The sequence below is a fragment of the Cygnus olor genome, chromosome 25 (genome assembly GCF_009769625.2).
Source record: "Cygnus olor isolate bCygOlo1 chromosome 25, bCygOlo1.pri.v2, whole genome shotgun sequence".
NCBI lineage: Eukaryota > Metazoa > Chordata > Aves > Anseriformes > Anatidae > Cygnus > Cygnus olor.
In genome coordinates, this window is record NC_049193.1 from 2325060 (window position 1) to 2342984 (window position 17925).

The following is a 17925-nucleotide window of genomic DNA, read 5'->3' on the forward strand; positions in this document are numbered from 1 at the left end:
CAGCTCTGGGTGGCCGGTACTGGGGCTCCAGTGGGTGGGGGGGGAGGGCTCGAGTTGGGGGGTATGGGGGAGCAAGGGGGTAATAATGGGGCTGGGTGGGCAGCCCGTACGGGGACTGGGAAGCCGGTACTGGGGCTGGGTGGGCAGCCAGTACCGGGGCTGTTTTAGTGACTGGTACCGGGGCTCCAGCAGGCACTACCGGGGCTGTTTGAGCAGCCGATAGCGGGGTATGGGTGGCAGTACCGGGGCTCCAGCATGCAGTAGCGGGGTGGGTGGGCAGCCGGTACCGAGCCTCCGGCGGTGGCACCGAGCCTCCAGCGGCGGAACGGAGCCCCCAGCGGGCAGCACCGAGCCTGCAGCGGCGGCACCGAGCTTTCAACGGGCAGAACCGAGCCTGCAGCGGGCAGCCCCGGGGCTCTACCGGGCGGTCCCGGCCCCTCGCGTCCCCTCCGCCGCCCCAACCCCCCGCCCGGGGCGGCGATGCCGGCCTCGCTCCGCTGCCGGGGCGGCGCCGGGGCGGGCCGGTGACGCGTTCCGGGCGGGCTCCGTCTTCCGGCGGGGCCATGGCGCCGTTCCCGTCGGGGCTGCTGGTGCTGACGGCCCCGCTGGGCTCGGTACCGGGCCGGGCGGCGGCTGCTCTGGCGGCGGCGGCGGGGCTGGTGGCTGGGCCGCTTTACGTGCACCTGCAGCCGGGGCTGCTCCTGGGGGGCCCCGCGCCGCTCCCCGCCGCCCCGCCGCCGGCCCCGGCTCTGCTCCGGGCTTTGGCCGCCCTCTACTCGGCGGCGGCGGCGCACCGGGGGCTGGACGTGCGCGTCCTGCTGGGCCACGGGCACCGCCTGGCGGAGCCGCCCCGGGTCCTGCTGGCCGACGGGGGGGCCGGCGACGAGGGGCCGGTGAGCTTCGGGCTCCGGCAGCTGGCGGCCGCCGCTTACGGTTGCCCCCCCGGTTTACCGGCCCTGCTGCTGGACGGCCCCGACGGCCCCGGGCGACCCCCGAGGGCTCCGAGCGGGAGCTGCCCGCCTACCCCGACGTGGTGGTCGGGGGCACCTTCGACCGGCTGCACGGTGCCCACCGGCTGCTGCTCAGCGCCTGCTGCCTCCTGGCCCGCCGGAGGCTCCTGGTCGGGGTGGCGGACGGGGAGCTGCTCCGCCGTGAGTGCTGCGGGGGCTGGCAGCGGGCTGCTGGGGCCGTGGGGAGGGCGCGGTGACGGCCCTGGGGTAGGGGAGGTGGGAGAGGGTCGTGGGGGTTGGGGGGGGGTTGGGGGTGGTGGGGAGTTTGCCCCGTGAAAGCACCTGGGAAGCCTGGAGGGTCTTGGGGGGAGGCCGGTGGGAAGGGGGTTGAGGGTCCTGCACCCCAGTGTCCCTGCACCCCAGTGCCACCGTGGGTAGGGTGGCAGCGGGAGACCCACCGGGCTTTGGGGTGACAGTGGGAGACCCACCAGGATTTGGAGAAAGCAGGCCCCCGAACCCCAGGACAGGTTCCTCTCCCTCTCTCCCTTCCCATTTTCCATCGCCGCCCTGGAGCCGCGCGTCGCGGCCCCGCGCTCAGCCCCTCCGCCCTCACCCGTGCCCTGCAGACAAGGTGCTGAAGGAGCTGATCGAGCCCTACGAGCTGCGGGCCGCCAAGCTGCGCGAGTTCCTGGCGGACGTGAAGCCCTCGGTGCTTTATGACATTGTGCCCCTGGCCGACCCCTACGGCCCCGCGGTCACGGACCCCGAGCTGCGCTGCATCGTCGTCAGCGAGGAGACGCGCAAGGGCGGGGAGGCCGTGAACAAGAAGAGACTCGAGAATGTAATTTGGGGAGGGGGCTGAGACCTCCCAGCCCCACCGCCGCCTGCGGGGGCTGCCGGCGGCTCAGTGGGTGCCTTCTCCTGGCAGGGGCTCGCTGCGCTGGAGCTCTTTGAGATCCAGCTGATCAAGGACCCCGAGCACGGCCAGAACGAGGAGGAGAAGATCAGTTCCTCCAGCCTGCGGCAGAGGCTGCTTGGGACGCTGCTGCGGCCCCCGCGGGTGAGGGGAGAACACTCGGAGGGCTTATAATAGTGTTAGGGGTCCGGAGGGGCTGTCGGACCCAGGAATGGGCTGGACCCCACTCCTGGCTTTGGGAAGCGTCCCTAAAGATGCCCGTGGTGCTCCTGGCCTGAACTCCTGGCTCTTGGTGTGGAGCAGGTCTGGGTGAAATATGGGGCAGAAAGCAGGCGCTGGTCGGGGTTTGCCCCGGTGCCCATTTGGGTGAGTTACGGGGTGAAAGCTCGATGCCCCTGTGAAGTTGGGGAGCTGCAGGGGTGGCAGCCTGGGCTGCTGGAGCCAGCCCATCCCCTGCCGCAGAGGGGACATTTGGAGGTCTGCCTGCCTGGCTTCGGCGTGTCCCAGCCCCGGGGAAGGACAAGCCCCCGCTCTGCAGGGCCGGGAGCTGCCACGATGCCCGCGGGATCCTCGTGCGCCACCCCCCCCGCCTGACAGCAGCCCCCGTCCCCGCAGGAAGCCCCCACCTTGCCGTCTCGCCCCTATGTGATCGGCCTGACCGGAGGCACCGGGAGCGGCAAAACTTCCATCGCCAGGCTCCTGGGGCAGCTCGGAGCCTTCCTCATCGACGCCGACAAGCTGGGCCACGCCGTCTACCTCCCCGGGGGCCCTGCCTACGAGCGGGTGGTGGCGGCGTTTGGGGCAGGTAGGGCTACGTGGGGACGGCTGGGTGGTCCCGTCGGGGCAAAGTTTTCCCCGAGTCCTCCGTGCCCCGTGTCGGGGCTGCTTTAAAGTGGCTGGTTTGGAAGCCTGGGCTGAGCTGCTGCGTGTCCGTCCTTTTCTGGAGTGTGATAAGGAGATCCTGGGTCAGATCCTGCACCGTGGGGCCCTTTAGAGTCCTGTGCTGAAGTCCTGCTCTGCCCCGTGGGCCTAATCGTACCACGGCGGCATCAGCTGGGTTCATCCCGTCCCAAACACGTTCCCCTTCTGTCTTACAGAAATCTTGAACGAAGACGGGACGATTAACAGGAAAGTCCTTGGGGCCAAAGTGTTTGGAAACCAGGTAAAAGCAGCGCGGGGAATGTCAATATTTAATCTCCCGAGCAAAGAGCTCTCCCTCTGTGCCGGGGCTTTTTGGTCTGCAGCCCTTTGAGCTGCTGCCACGTTCCTGACCGTATTCCTGGCAGCGTGGATGGCGAGGGCAGGACACGGAGATCGCTTCTCCGTCGCCGCGTCAGCAGTCGTGCAGGACGTGCCCCCGGCACCCCTGGCAGCTGCTGCTGCTGCTTCCCAAGCCCCGCTTCCCCCTGTCCTTCACCCAGCGCCGAGCCAAAGCCGTGCCGTGCACGTCACCCATGCTCTCTGGCCGTTAGGGGACTTGGACCCGTGGCAAGTGGGGCTCGGTGACGCCGCAGCTGAACGTGAGCCTCCGCTCGCTGGTGCTGCCACAGCCCAGGCGTGAAGGCTTCTCCTGAGGGTCCCTCGGGGGCTGCCGGGTCCCACGGGGATGCTGCTGTGCAAGGGTGGCTCTGCAAAGTGCTTCTTGTGCTGGAATTCTGCCATGCCCGGCAGAGCAGGGATGGGAAAGGGAAAAGAGCCCCCAGCCCGTCGGTAGGCGCGAGAGCCTTTAGCCCAGCGTCTCCCCCGGTGTCCTCTGGGACCGCTTTCTGCCCCCAGCGTTTCCCTCGTTAGCCCCCCAGGAGCTCTGAAAGCCGGCAGCTGACCCCGCCGTGGTTCCTTTCCAGGAGCGGCTGAAGAGCCTCACGGACATCGTGTGGCCTGAGATAGCCCGGCTGGTCAGGAAGGAGATTGGGGAAGCCGATGCTCAAGGTAACTGGGACGTGAAAACTGGGCGTTCAGTCCTGTGCTGCACACCGGGTCCCCCAGCCCCCGGGGAGTCTGCTGCTCTGAGCAGCGCTGTGAGGATTTCCCATGCTCAGCCCCTGCATTTTGCTGGGGATTTTCACTACTGCTAGCGCATTTCCAAGCAAATCCTGGGCAAGGAGCTGGACTTCACACGAGCTTCCTGCTCTGAAGTAGGGCGGAGATCGCTTTCTCTCTCCCAAGTGACTCCGAGTTCATTTTTGGTGTAACGCCCCTGCAGTGAGCACGGCGTGTGCTGCCTCTGGGAGCAGAACCTCGCCAGCTCCCGGGGGCTTGACGGGCATTGGGCTGCGGGCATCGGCTTGCGGTGCCCAGAGGGCACCTGCCCTCCCTGGTACAGGGCATTTAGGCAAACGCAGCCCCTGAACGCAGCACGAGGAGTGCTTGTGCTGCCCTGCGTGGCCAGTAGCGACGAGCGATGGCCTCGTTCCGCAGGAAAAGCCGTGTGCGTGCTGGATGCTGCCGTGCTGCTGGAGGCTGGCTGGCAGGAGATGGTGCACGAGGTGTGGACGGCCGTCATCCCCGAGGAGGAGGTGGGTGATGCCCTGCTGGCCGCGGTTGGCTGCTGGTGGATGTTCCCCGCTCCCCCCAACCCCGGAGCCCCTGAGTGTCCCCCCCCCGCGGTCCCCCCAGGCTGTGAAGCGCATCATGGACAGGGACGGGCTGAGCGAGGAGGCTGCGCGCAGCCGGCTGCGGAGCCAGATGAGCAACAGCCAGAGGGTGGAGCAGTCGCAGGTGGTGCTGTGCACGCTGTGGGAGCCCGACGTCACCCGCAAGCAGGTGAGCTGCTGGACACCGGGCTGGGGGCTGCCCCGGGGTGGCGAGGGGGGACCCCAACCCCTTGCTAGAGACCGGGACGGGGACGGGAGGGCTGCGTGGTGGGGCTCACCCGCGAGGCTGCCTCTGGGTGTGGGACAAGGGATGAATTCGGGGTTGTGAATGCAGCAGGGCAGGAACAGAAGGTATGGGAGCCCTTTGTGCGGTGTTCGTGCCTCTGACGATCGTTCCCCGGCAGGTGGAGAAGGCCTGGGACCTCCTGCAGCAGCGCATGAGCCACGCGCCCGCGGCTGGATCGCCGTCCTCCTAACGGCCCCGCGGGGCACCCGTGCCTCGAGCAGCGGTGGGACGTGGAGCGAGGGCGGAGCCGTCGTGAGCCGGGTGTGAAGGGGCTGGGGCTGACCCCCCCCCACCCCCCCGCTGCATCCCCACCCCGCAGAGGGGCCGGGAGCACCCTGCCCTGCTGCTGCCGCCGGACACCGTGACCCCAGGAGCGGGAATGAGCTGGAATTGCTGCAGCGGTGCCTTGGGCCAAAGGGCTGAGCCCCCGCTGGCGCCTGCACCTCCCGAGAGCGGGGGGCACCGCCTGAAGCCAACCCCAAAGGGCTGGGGACAGGCCCTGGGCACTGTGAACCCGTCCCCGTGTGACAGTTAAAGAGCAGTTTTCCTTGGCAGTGTCTATGGGGTGTTTTTGTCCCCTTTGCCAGCCGTTCACCCAGGGGCTGACCCCACCGCCGCCACCCCGGGGGCTTTTTCCCCGCTCGTAGGGGGCAGCAGCCCCCTGGGGTGTCCCCTGGTGCCACCATCCCGGTGTCCCCCCCGGTGTCACCAGCCCACGGCCGGGGCTGCTCGGGGCTCTGCCCTGCTCCCGGTGCCGTCCCCGGTGCCTCGTCCTGGGGCTCCTCTCTCCGTTCCCGTTGCACCGGGGGTGGCTCCACCGGGAGTGGGACAGGAGACCTGGAGGGTCCTGGTCCCGGTCCCGGTCCCGGTGCCGGTCCCAACGCGGGGGGGGGGGGCGGAGCGCCCTGTCCCGCCCCCGGCGCTCCCCCCGTGATGTCACCGGGCGCACGGGGCCGTCCCGCCCCGGTACCGGCACAGGGCGCGGGGCCGCGCAGAGCAGAGCCGAGCCATGGCCGGGTGCGGACGGACGCTGCTCGGGGCTGCTGCCCGGTGAGACACCGGCACAGGGCACCGGGACCAAGACCGGGACACCGGGACCGGCACCGGGACACCGGGAGCTGGGTGGGTGCAGAGCACCGGGGGGGCAGCAGCTCCGGTTTTCTGACCCCCTTTTTATCTTCTCCAGGTGTCCAGGTCCCCACCGGTCCCCGTGCCCGCAGCCGGCGCAGCCAGCACGGCCGTTCCTCAGCCTGGTGGGCTCCGGTCCCACCGGGTACAGGGAGCAGCGCATCCTGGGGTGAGTTCGGCACCGGAGCCGGGGGTGGGGGAGCAGGGGGAAAACCCGGTTACCGGGCGGTTGCGAGGTGCCGGTGCTGACCCACGGTTTTTTTTTTTCCCCCCCCCAGGTATTCGGCGAAGCAGATGTACGAGCTGGTGGCCAACGTCGGGGACTACCGGCTCTTCGTGCCGTGGTGCCGCCGCTCGGCCGTGCTGTCCCGCCGCGGCCACGTGCTGCGGGCCGAGCTCGAGGTCGGCTTCCCGCCCCTCCACGAGCGGTACCTCTCCGAGGTGGCCCTGGGGCCCCGGCAGATCCGGGTAAGCCGTGGTGTTCCCCCCCCCCTTCTTGGGTTTGGGGTTTGCATCCGGGGGCTGGGGCTCAGCAGATCGATGTGGGGAGGGGAGAGCTGGGTGCAGGGGGCACCGGGGGCGAGGGGCTGCGATGCAGCCCGGATCCGGAGACCCCGCTCTGCTCCTGTGGAAGGAAAGCTGCCCCCCATCAACGCTGCCCCTGCCCTAAAACCGCTCCAGCAGGCGTGCAGCCCCGTGTCCCGCCTGCGAGTCCCCTGGCTGACACTTGGGGATGGGGACGGGGCCGTTTCTGCTGCTCCGCTCGGCGCTGGGTGCACGGCGCCTGGGCTCCCAGCAGCTTTTTGCCCTCCCGCAGGCGGTGAGCAGCGACTGCCGGCTCTTCAGGCACCTGGAGACGCTGTGGCGCTTCGGGCCAGGGCTGCCGGGACGGACGGACACCTGCTCGCTGGATTTCTCGGTGAGTGCACGGCGCCGGGGGCCGGGGCCGGCTTTTTTGGGGTGGGGGGGGGGGGGGGCTGCCAGCCCCGCTCCGTTCCTCCGAGCCTCCCCAGCACCTCTCCGCCTCCTGCCAGGTCTCCTTCGAGTTCCGCTCGGCGCTGCACTCCCGGCTGGCCGGGCTCTTCCTGGACGAGGTGGCGAAGCAGATGGTGGCCGCCTTCGAGGGCCGGGCGTGGGAGCTCTTTGGGCCGCAGGCTGCCGCCCGCCCCGCGCAGCGAGCAGCGCGCCGGGCCTGAGCTCGGCCGGACCCCGCCGTCAGCCCCGCTGAGGGCCTCCCCCTATTTATGGCTATTTAACCACCCCAGAGATAAGTTATTTTTTCTAAGCCCCGCTTCTGTTGAACGCTGTCGACACGAGGACCAAACGCCCGTGGGCCAGGCCTGTACGCGGACCGTGCGGACGCTGCTTGTAGTGCTTCGCCAATAAAACGTGGTGCACGGACTGGCTTGGGATGACTTTTTCTCCCCGTGCTGCCCCATCCCTGTGCTGCCCCTTGTCCCCTTGCTGTCCCCATCCCTGTCCTGTCCCCGTGCTGCACCCCATTCCTGTCCCATCTCTGTCCCCGTGCTACCCCTGTCCCGTCCCCATTCCCTTTGCTGTCCCCATCCTGCTCCCCGTCCCCGTCCCATCCCTGTGCTGCCCCCGTCCCTGTCCCATCCCCATCCCCTTGCTGCCCCTTGCTGCTCCCCGTCCCCGTCCCATCCCTGTGCTGCCCCCCGTCCCTGTGCTGTCCCCATCCCCTTGCTGCTCCCTGTCCCCGTCCCCATCCTGTCCCCGTGCTGTCCCCTGTCCCATCCCGTCCCTGTGTTGCCCCCATACCCGTCCCGTTCCTGTCCGGTCCCCATCCCCTTGCTGCCCATGTCCCATCCGGGTCCCATCCCTGTCCCCTTGCTGCTCCCTGTCCCTGTCCCCATCCTGTCCCCGTGCTGTCCCCGTCCCTGTCCCGTCCTTGTGCTGCCCCCATCCCCGTCCTATCCCCATCCCCTTGCTGCCCCTGTCCCGTCCCTGTCCCCTTGCTGTCCCCATCCCCGCGCTGTTCCCTGTCCCCCGTCCCTGTCCTGTCCCCGTGCTGCCCCCATCCCTGTCCCGTTCCCGTCCCGTCCCTGTCCCCATCCCCTCGATGCCCCTGTCCCGTCCCCATCCCTGTCCCGTCCCTATGCTGTCCCCGTCCCCAACCCCGTGGTGTCCCCGTCCCCTTGCTGCCCCTGTCCCACCCCCCTCCCGTCCCCGTCCCCGTCCCCGTCCCCGAGCTGCCCCCGTCCCGCCCCGCCAGCCCCCGCCAGCCCCGCAGCCCCCGCCCGGCCGTGCCCGGGGCCCCCCGCTGGGGTCGAGGCCAAGGGAAGGCCGCGGCCGCCGGCCTCTGCCCCGGGCCCGGCGCCCCCTGCGTCACGCTGACGTCAGCGCCGTTACGCAAGCACCGGGCGGCGACCCGGGACCCCGCCCCCCACCCCCCCCGGTCCCGTCCGGGCGCCCCCTGGCGGCTCCTCGGGACTGCATTTCCCAGAGCCCCCCGCGGCGCTCACGTGACCGGGGCGGGCGGAAGATGGCGGAGCCGCCCGGGGCCGCGGCCGAGGACTCGTGGGGCAAGGTGAGCCCCCGGGGGGGGGAGGGGGGAACCGGGCACCGGGCCCGGGCCTCCCGGTGCGGGGCTGCGGGGGGTCAAAAGTCAAGGTGAGGGGCAGAGGGCGAAGGGCAGAGGTCGAGGGGGCCCGGTTCGTCCCGGTTGGGCCCGGTTCGTCCCGGTTGGGCCCGGTTCGGCTCGGTTGGGCCCGGTTGAGCCCGGCTGAGCCCGGTTGGGCTCGGTCTGACCCGGTTGGGCCCGGTTGAGCTCGGTTGGGCCCGGTTCGGTCCGGTTGGGTTCGGTTGGGCCTGGTTGAGCCCGGTTGGGCTTGGTCTGTCCCGGTTCGTCCCGGTTGAGCCCGGTTCGGTCCGGTTGTGCTGACCGCCGCCTTCTCCCCGCCGCCCCAAGGTGGACGCCGCCTACGGTGACAACGGCCTGGACTCGGGTAGGTGCCGCCGGGGCTCGGGGCCGCGGCCGGGCCCGGCCCGGGGCTCCCCGGGGCCGGGGGGGGGCTGTGGGGGGGGGGGGGGCCCGTGGCCGCCCCTCGCCCCTCACCGGCCGCCCGCTCTCTCGCAGCGCTGCTCGGGGACTGCGCCCGCAAGGGGAGCGTCGTGTCCCGCGCCAACAGCATCGGCTCCACCAGCGCCTCGTCCGTCCCCAACACGGGTGGGTGCCCGGGGCTGGCCCCGGTTGTTTCCGATTCTGTCCCCAACGCGGGGAGGTGGGGGGGGGGGTTTGGGGTCGGTTCCCCGGTCGGTGCGTCCTCCGTCCCTATCACGGGGGGGTTTTGGGGTCTGTCCCCCGGTCATTGCCTCTTCTGGCCCCCACACGGGTGGGTCCCGGGAGCTGTCCCCCTGTCGCCGCCTCCCCTGTCCCCCACGTGGGGGGGCTTGGGGGGTCTGTCCCCTGGTCGTTGTCTCCTCCGTCCCCCACACCGTTGGGTTTTGGGGTCTGTCCCCAGGTCATTGTCTTCCCTGTCCCCATCACGGGTGGGTTTTGGGGTCAGCCCCCTGGCCGGTGCCTCCTCCATCCCCAGCACGGGTGGATCTCGGGGGCTGTTCCCCAGTTATTGCCTCCTCCGTTCCCCCCACAGCGCGGTTTTGGGGTCTGTCCCCCAGTTATTGCTTCCTCCATCCCCATCACAGGGGGCTTTTGGGGTCTGTCCCCTGGTCATTGTCTCCTCCGTCCCTCACAGGGGTGGTTTTTGGGGTCTGTCCCCTATTCGGTGCCTTCTCTGTCCCCATCACGGGTGGGTTTTGGGGTCTGTCTCCCGGCCCACCGCTGCCGGCTCTGCCCTCCCTTACAGCTCCCTCATTCACCCCGAGAGGCGAGGGGAGGTGGCAGGGGCAGCGTCGGGGCGCGGGGGGCTCCAGCGGCACGGTTGGACCCCTCGGGGCGCCCTCCCCGGGGATCTGCAGGCGTCCTCCTGCCCGGCCTCGCGTGGAGAGAGCCAGCGGCGCCCCGGGGGGGTCCCCGAGCTGCCTCGGGGGGGGCCACAGCAGAGCTGCGAGAGGAGGGGGCCCGGCTCGAGCCCCCCCCTGCTCACGTGCTCACGGTTTTTTGTCGCCCCGCAGACGATGAAGACAGCGACTACCACCAGGAGCCCTACAAGGAGTCCTACAAGGACCAGCGCAGGCGGGCGCACACCCAGGCGGAGCAGAAGAGGCGAGATGCCATCAAGGTAACCCGAAGCACTTCCCGGGGCCCTGCGGCGCTCAGGACCCTGCTTTTTTTTTTTTTTTTTTTGCCCCTTTCCCCTTGTTTTTGCTGCCGGCTTTGCTCTCCTGAGCCCTGTGCGCGCCTCCTTGGCTCTGTCTGGCTGCGTGGTGGGAGCTGGGGTTCGGCCCCTCGTGAAACCACCGCGTAACGGGACGCCCGGCCTCATGCCCCGAAGGCGTGAGCTCTGGGGTGGGGTGTGACCCCACGCCCCGAACGCGTGGCTCTGCTTCCCCGCAGAAAGGCTACGACGACTTGCAGGCCATCGTCCCCACCTGCCAGCAGCAGGACTTCTCCATCGGCTCCCAGAAGCTGAGCAAGGCCATCGTCCTCCAGAAAAGTGAGTCCTGCTGGGGGTTGGAGAGGGTAAAAGGGTGCTCCCAAACCCCAAAACGCCCTGCCAGAGCCACGCAGGGGGGAACTTTTGGTGTGGCGGCGCTCTGGGGGAGGCCAGGCGCTGGCTGATTCCACCTCCCAAGGGAGAATGAGGGCGGCCAGGAGCTGACGGTGCCCAGACGCGGGTCTGCCGCTGTTTTTGGGGGTCTCAGGGGGTCGTGCGTGCTCCCAACGCCTCGCGCTGTGTTTTCTTGCTCAGCCATTGACTACATCCAGTTCCTGCACAAGGAAAAGAAGAAGCAAGAAGAGGAAGTTTCTATCCTCAGGAAAGAGGTGATGGCCTTGAAGATCATGAAAGTGTAAGCAAAGAGCTGCGTGGTCGCTGCCCTCTCCTTCCTGCTGCTTTTCTCCCCTGTCCTTGCGAGGCTCCTTTGGTGCTCTCGGTGCTCCCCGGGCAGCTCAGCACCCGGGGTACCGATTCTGTGCCTCCCCGCTGTCATCGCGCCTCGTTAGGGGCTCGTTAGTCCGTCTCAGGCCAATTGGTGGGGTTGTATCTCAAGTGGATCCGAGTCCAAAAATGAATCTGCTCCCGGTGTCAGGGAGGCTGCAGCTGCCCAGAGTTTATTCACTCGCAGGATCTTGCGCAGCCTCGCGGTCGTGTCCGGGGCTGCAGCTCAGCAGGGCTGAGCGCGGGGCTCCTGGCTCGTTGCAGGAACTACGAGCAGATCGTGAAAGCTCATCAGGACAACCCCAACGAGGGGAAGGACCAGATCTCCGACCAGATGAAGTTCAACGTTTTCCAAGGCATCATGGATTCCCTCTTCCAGTCCTTCAACGCCTCCATCTCGGTCACGAGCTTCCAGGAGCTCTCGGCGTGTGTCTTCAGCTGGATTGAGGAGCACTGCAAGCCCCAGGTGAGCACGGGGAGGTTGCAGACGGGCTGACACGAGGGCAGAGGATGTTGTGTGCGTCTGCACCCGGCCGGAGCGCGGGGCTTTCCCTTCCCCTGGGGCTTCAGGAAGGGCAGAGGGTGACCAGCACCGGGCTGGGGCACGGCGGAGAACGGGAGGTGGTGGTCGGGGGCGTTAGGAGACTTTTCTTCTCAGGAAGAGCAGCCAGGCGTTGCGACGGGTTGCCCAGGGAGGTGGTGGCGTCCCCGTCCCCGGGGGTGTTCAGGGAAAGGTTGGACGTGGTGCTTGGGGACAGGGTGTGGTGGTGACGCTGGTTTAGGGGACGGTCGGACCAGAGGATCGTGGAGGGCTTTTCCGGCCCTAGTGATTCCGTGACTGCGTGATCCCAGCTGCCGGGCTGGCTTGGGGCTGGAAGCTGGCCCCTGTAAAACACTTCAGGAGGGGTCCTGCTCGTTCCCCAGCGCATCCTTAAGACACCCAAAGGTTTGCTGGGGATTAAGAAGCCTTCGAGGGGGGTGATGAGGCACGCAGGCAGGGCCAGCTCCTCGTCGTGCCTTGTTCCGGCAGCCCAGGAACACGGAGGTGTGATCACTTCCATGCAGGTGCCGTGCTCTGCGGCACCACCCGTGCCCCCCCGATGGGGATTTTAGCAGGAGCAGCTCGCCGGGGAAGGGCTGCTCCTCCCCTGCAACAACTCAGCGTGTCTCCTCTCTGCCCCAGACGCTCCGGGACGTTGTCATCGGGGTCCTGCACCAACTGAAGAGCCAGCTCTACTGAGCCTTCCCTCACCGGCGGCTCCGGGTCTGCCGCCTCCTCGACCCCTGCCGGAGCTGGGCGCCTCCTGCCCGGGTGACGGACGCCGGGAGAGGCTGGGCCGTGTCCCTCGGGGCTGTTCCTAAAGCTTCTCCGATTATTTATCGCGACTACAAAACCAAAACGAGGCTGTGCAAACGGCTCTGCTCCACAGGTACTGTCACAGCCGATGTTACCAAATACTTCTAGGGACTTAGCAAAGGGAAAAAGTGATTTGAATGTGTTTTTTTCAGTCACCAGAGAGTCCTTAGTTCAGGCAGGCGTGTCGTGGTTGGCTTTGCCTGTGCCACTGACTCTCCCCAGCCACAGCTCGGCTGGCAGAACAGCTCTGCTCCGTAACCTCAGACCTGTGCTAAAAACCCTTTTGACCCTGGGAGAAGGGAAATGAAAAGAGCAGGCCTGCTGAAAGCTGTTTTAACATGGGCTAGGCGGAGGGTTCCACAGCTGCAGGCTCTCCCTGCCTCCCTCTGAAGCAGCCCTCAGAAGGGCAAGAGGCTGTTCTTGGCTCGCGTAGATGCGTTGGGGAACTGAAGGAAGGATCAGCCCCTCACTGCCAGGGCCGTGCTCACGGCGAGCAGCCGGGAGCTCTCCTAGCGCTGGAGGAGCGCGCCGGGGCCTCGCTGGCCTGACCTCTCTTTGTAGCCATAAAACCCCGGAAAGGGAGAAGGGAGCGAAATTTCTTTGCAGTCTTTTCCTGCTTGTGCTCGTTGAGATGTGCCTGGCTTCATCTCGCTTCGGGTCGGGACGCGGCCGTACCGATCAGGAAAGTAGTCCAGTAGCTGCAGCCCCGCGCTGCCGGGAGCTCTCACTGCTCCTCCTTAGAACCATAGTGGGGTTTTTTTGTTTGTTTTTTTTGTTTGTTTTTTATACATACACACACACAACCGGCCGTGATTTTATTTCATAAATCCCTGAAATCATTGTGAAGCCCTCTCGATGTCAGTTTTGCAGACAAACGCTTGCCGGGACGATGTTTTAACGTGTCACACGCTGCTGCTGCTGTCGGCACGCTCGTGGCTGTAGCCACCACACGCACCGGGTGGAGCAGCGCAGGAGCCGTTTGCGGCTCACGGGGGTTGTTGGACCCCCCCCTCCGCCTGCAGCAGGGTTTGTTCTCGGTAATCCCGTTCTTGCTACCCCCTCCTGCAGCAGCAGCTATTTATTTTACGGGGGTTTTCCCCCTGTAATGCTGTTTCTCAGCTCCAGGTTGCTTGGTTCGAGTGCTGCAGCTTGAGATTGTTCAAGCTCCTGCTTCTACCTGACTCAAGTCAAGCGGAGCCTTTCTCGGGGTTAATTTCTATCCAAGATTTTGCCTCAGACCCCGCAGTTGGGTGTTCTTTTTAATACAAAGCAATAGAAGCCCCCGAGGAGCTGAGCCTTGTGGTGATGCATGTAATTGGTAACGCAGGGGCAGACGTGTCCCTGGAAAACGTTGCTTTGTGAGGAAGGAAAGGCGCTGCTGGGGGCTGACAGCCTGGGCCGCCGCCAGGTGGCACAGCTGAAATCCCTCGAGCTTAAATCGCCCTCCTGCCCTGCGAGGAGGACGTGGATTTTTACAGACCTGCCCTATTTTTCTATGATGAGAAGTAACTAAATAAATTTCGCTGGATGTTTTAACGACATCTCTGCTTGTATTTCTTGCGGCTGGGTTCCTGGAGCCTTTTCCTGGACCAGGTAAGAGAAGGACGCGTAGTTTCCGGAAGCCCAGCCCTCCACAGCAGCTGTGGCTCAGCTTTCCACGGCACCCTCCTGGCTCTCTCCTTCCCCCCCAGGCAGGGGTGCTGCACCCAGGGCCATGTCCAAGGGTGGCCCCGCGGCCCTTTGAACACAGAAGACACCACACAAAGCACGTCTGAAACAAAAGGCTGGTGTTTAATGAAGCCCAGTCTCGTGTACAGCTCCGTACACGCCCTGGGAAGCCGCCCCCTGCAGTTCAGTTTGCTGAACTCGTGCTAGGGCTCTGCAGCCAAAACCAAAACCAGTTCATTCACCTGTACCAGGCTTCCTCTTCTTGCTACAACACCAGAGCCTCCAGAACAGTGCAGTTACACCTTCCTGGCCACAGCGCCGTGAAGACACCCGACCTCAACAGGACACGGGGCTGAAGCGTAAGAAAAAAATGGCATTCCCTCGGCAAGGGAGAAAGGGAAAGGGCTCAGTGCTGAGTTAATCGTTCCAACCACCTTTCCAGGGGCAAAGCTTTTAAAACAAACGCATACAAAAGATGCGGGACAAGCCCAAGCCCTGCAAAAAAAAAAAAAAAAAAAAGCCCCAACCCAGCAGCTGAGTTTCGGCAGCAAGTTCTGTTCCCTGGAGCCAAGGCCTCCCTCCCTCAGCACCTCACACAGCTGCTGGCAGGGTGACATTGTGGTCCTCATCCGTTTCTATGCCAACTTCCTCCTGTGCAAGGACAAAGGGGGCTCGTGGCAGGATGGGTGCCGCTGGCACAGCGGGCACGGCCCCCCCCCAGGGCAGAGCCAGGCTCTGGGACTTACGAAGAACTGCTTCTTGCTTTTGGGGTACCCCTCCAGGATGGCGTCGAGCAGCTCGGTCGCCTGGCAGGACAGAGACGTTGGGTCAGGTTTGCTCTTTCTGATGCAAAGAGCGTTCGTTTTGTTTCCACAAGAACAACCAGAACGTTCAAAGACGTTTCTTACGTAGGTATTTCAGTGACATGGCCTTCCCAAGAGGCTCTTGATACACATTAGTCCTTACCAAGCCTGGGTGGCACTCGGCAGTGAGTGCAGAGCGCCTTTAATAGTCACAGTGTTTGCCTGAAGTCCCCACAACCTGTGTCACAGCTCACAGAACACTTGCCGAGCAATTCCGCTGACTGTGCCTGTCCCGAAGGGCAGCCGTGTCCCCGTGGGACTGTCACTGCCCCTGCTGCCCCCCGCTGGAGCTGCCCACCCACCCTGCATTCACTGCAGAGCCTTACCATCCGCTTCCTCTTCCGCCACTCCTTACAGTACAGCCTCTGCTCGCTGCACACCTGCCAAGAGCAAGGCAAAGTGAGAACAACCCAGCCAAGAGCCACCCTGCAGAGCCTCTGTAAGCCCAAAGCTGGGAAACGTCTGGTTCTAAGGACGCCGTACATCTGGGCTACGGCCAGAGGGGTTTCTGGCAGCAGGAGCGACTCGCAGCCCTTACTGGGACATGAACATCGCCTTGCGACGGCTCACGAGAGAGAGGAACAGGCTGAATCGATAAAGTGCCTGGGGACTGCCTGAAGCCAAGGTTTGCAATGCAGATAGAGCTGAGGCTATTTCAAGATATCTCTAAGGGACGCGTTTTCAAGACGTGCACGTGGGCTGTGCAGAGCCCACGCAGGAGCACCGCTGGCATCCTGGGGCGAGCCAGGCCGGGGAGCAGGGTAACGCAGCCAAGGGTTTGGTACGCCTGGCCCCAACCTGGGCCCCGCTGCGCGTGCTCTGCTCAGCCCCAGCCCCCTTTTTACCTTCTCTTTTTCCTCCGGCGTGACGTGGTTGGTGGCAGACTTGATCCTCTCCAGCTTGTCCGCGTAACCGGCGCAGTCCTTCCTCAGCTCCTCGACCTCCCGGGCCATCTCGGGGGTCGTCATGGAGCCGCTCAGCTCCCTCAGCTCTGCGAGGAGACGCCGATCACCGGACGGGACCGGCAGCCAGCTCCAAGCCGCCCGTCCCCGCAGGCCGCACGGCCGGTACCGGGGCCGTGCCGGGAGCCCTCACCCGCTTCCAGCTGCCGGCAGCCCTGCTGCAGCGCCTGCACCTGGGCCGACAGAGCCGCGATCTCCCCGTCCAGCCCTCGCAGCTCCACATCGCTGGCGGCCGGGAGCTGCTCCTGGAAGGGGGGGGGGGGGGTGGGGGGGGGGGGAAGCGGCAGGAGCTCAGCGGGGCCGGGGTGAGGGGGAGCCCGGGGTGGGGGGGGCTGGGGCCGGCCCGGCGCTCACCTGGTCGGCGAAGTAAACCTTCTGCTTGCCGTACGCCTTCTCGCGGATGCGGCCCTGCTGTGCCAGCTGCTCCAGCGCCTTCACCACGGCCTGAGGGAGGTGTGCGGTCAGCAGGGCCCCGCTCCCCGCCCGGCCCAGCCCGGTCCGGCCCGGCCCGGCCCGCTCACCGCCTTGCCCAGCCCGTGCTCCCGCTGCAGGTTCCCGAAAGCGTCCTGGGCGCTGTAAGGCCGGTTCTGCTCCCGCAGGTACCGAAGCAGGACGGCGGCGGCTCCTGGGGGACAGCGGCGCGGTCACCGCGGGCAGCCCCGGCCCCTCCGGGCGCCCCCCCGGCCCCGCCGGCCCTCACCGCCCGCCGCGGGACCCTCCCGCCCCTTGCTCATCCTCCTCCTCCGCTGCCCGCCGACGAAATGACGCGCTTCCGGCGAGACGCGCGAACCACCCCCCGACGCTTGCAGCCAATCGGAGCGGGAGGACGATGAGGGGAGGCGGCGGCGATTGGATGAGGGAGGCGAAGCCACGCCCCGAAAAGGGAGGGGGCGGGGGTGCGCGGGTTGTGTGGCGCCGGGTCACGTGGTGGTGGTGGGGGGGGGGCGTCAAGGCTCCCTCAGGGCCCGTTTTGGGGCGCTTTGCCCTGAAAAACGTCATTTAGGAAGGGGGCGCTGCGAAAAGGGAACGTGGGCCGCTGGGACTCGGCCCCACAAGTGGTCCCGCCAGGAACACGGCCGCAAGAAACGACCCCAGAGGAGGGCATCGTCCCACCGGAGGATACGGCCCCAAAACCAGCCCCAGTGGGGGGACACAGCCCCAAAACAGCCCCACCAGGGGGACACCGTCCCTGAAACAGCCCCAGAAAACTGAAAAATCCCCCCAAAACAGCCCCACGAAACTGAAAAATCCCCCCAAAACAGCCCCAAAAATGGCCCCACCCGAGGGACAGAGCCCCCCAAGACAGCCCCCCAAACGGCCCCCAAATCAGCCCCCCCGGCCCCAAAAACGCCCAGCAGCCGGAGCTCCGTGCCAGGGCACTGCCTGGTGGCCACAAAGGCCGGGCACGGCCAGCCCAGCTCCCCTCCTGCCCCCCCTGGTTCGTGAGTGGCAACGAAGGGCTTGATGCCAGGGGAGGAACGCAGGAACCCAGAGCTCCCCCAAACAGGCTGCGGGCTCCCAGCCCCTGCCCCGCCACCCCTGAGGGCGGCAAAGCCTCACCGTGAAGGCAAATAAAAGCGGTCCAGCGGATGGAAATCCCTCCTTGCTGCACGCCTTTAGCTGTAACTCACCCGATATGGGGCGGTTTCACAAGGAAAAAAATAAATAAATCCTTTTGAGAACCGTGTAGATAGCACGGGCTTCTGGGCAGAAACCAGCACGGCCCTTGGCAAGCTGTGTGCCAGAGGCTCTGCAGCTTCTCCTAAACATCGGGGTTCTTGGCACATTCAACAAGCCCAGCTCTGCTGATTCGCTAGATAAAATTAGGCTTGCTTCACCAAAAAGCCCACGGGGCAGTAAGGCAGCCGCACGGCACCAGACTCTGGTTGCGGGCCCAGACCCAACGGCTTCAGGCTACAGAAAGTGCTAGCGAGGGGCTTGTTCTGCCACCGCTCCCCGGAAAGCTGGGGCACCCGACAACGCCGCTCTTGTAGCAGCCCCTGAGGCAAAGAAAAAGAAACCAAGGGCCGAGGTGGAGGTGACGGAGCTGACCAACGCGGCCAGGTACCGGCCCCAGCCACCGCCAGGCAGAAGGGACGAGAGGAGGCTGGAGAGCAGCCAGCGGCTCCCAGGGAACTCGGGGATCCCAAGATGAAACGAGAACTGGATTTCAGACTGTT

General features: G+C 66.3%; 4 protein-coding genes across 6 annotated transcripts; 3 read left to right on the forward strand and 1 right to left on the reverse strand.

Annotated features, from left to right (window-relative positions):
- Positions 1 to 229: 229 nt before the first annotated feature.
- On the forward strand, positions 230 to 5297 carry COASY (Coenzyme A synthase). Its single transcript, XM_040536323.1, has 9 exons — positions 230 to 1151; positions 1577 to 1791; positions 1879 to 2010; positions 2482 to 2671; positions 2964 to 3028; positions 3711 to 3795; positions 4285 to 4382; positions 4483 to 4629; positions 4865 to 5297. Exons 1-9 carry the CDS (start codon positions 230 to 232, stop codon positions 4934 to 4936), a joined length of 1926 nt encoding a protein of 641 aa, XP_040392257.1. The 3' UTR covers positions 4937 to 5297.
- A 320-nt stretch (positions 5298 to 5617) lies between these two features.
- Positions 5618 to 7275, forward strand: LOC121059732 (coenzyme Q-binding protein COQ10 homolog B, mitochondrial-like). 2 transcript variants are annotated; one of them, XM_040536880.1, is made up of 5 exons: positions 5621 to 5796; positions 5933 to 6043; positions 6153 to 6342; positions 6692 to 6793; positions 6909 to 7275. In XM_040536880.1, the coding sequence occupies exons 1-5, from the start codon at positions 5756 to 5758 to the stop codon at positions 7068 to 7070; spliced, it is 606 nt and encodes a 201-aa protein (XP_040392814.1). In that variant the 5' UTR covers positions 5621 to 5755; the 3' UTR covers positions 7071 to 7275. The 2 variants fall into 2 exon arrangements, with proteins under 2 accessions (XP_040392813.1, XP_040392814.1); XM_040536879.1 differs by having other exon boundaries at positions 5618 to 5796; positions 6153 to 6793.
- Positions 7276 to 8301: 1026 nt separating this feature from the next.
- On the forward strand, positions 8302 to 13788 carry MLX (MAX dimerization protein MLX). Its single transcript, XM_040536911.1, has 8 exons — positions 8302 to 8422; positions 8804 to 8840; positions 8972 to 9061; positions 9970 to 10076; positions 10352 to 10451; positions 10707 to 10806; positions 11160 to 11361; positions 12079 to 13788. Exons 1-8 carry the CDS (start codon positions 8378 to 8380, stop codon positions 12133 to 12135), a joined length of 738 nt encoding a protein of 245 aa, XP_040392845.1. The 5' UTR covers positions 8302 to 8377; the 3' UTR covers positions 12136 to 13788.
- Positions 13789 to 14022: 234 nt separating this feature from the next.
- LOC121059745 (PSMC3 interacting protein) lies at positions 14023 to 16759 on the reverse strand. 2 transcript variants are annotated; one of them, XM_040536898.1, is made up of 9 exons: positions 16446 to 16550; positions 16267 to 16370; positions 16100 to 16189; positions 15879 to 15990; positions 15629 to 15774; positions 15110 to 15163; positions 14667 to 14726; positions 14511 to 14571; positions 14023 to 14272 (listed from the first exon to the last, which is right to left on the reverse strand). In XM_040536898.1, exons 1-8 carry the CDS (start codon positions 16477 to 16479, stop codon positions 14512 to 14514), a joined length of 660 nt encoding a protein of 219 aa, XP_040392832.1. In that variant the 5' UTR covers positions 16480 to 16550; the 3' UTR covers positions 14023 to 14272; position 14511. The 2 variants fall into 2 exon arrangements, with proteins under 2 accessions (XP_040392832.1, XP_040392831.1); XM_040536897.1 differs by lacking the exon at positions 15879 to 15990 and having other exon boundaries at positions 16446 to 16759.
- Between the last annotated feature and the right edge of the window lie 1166 nt (positions 16760 to 17925).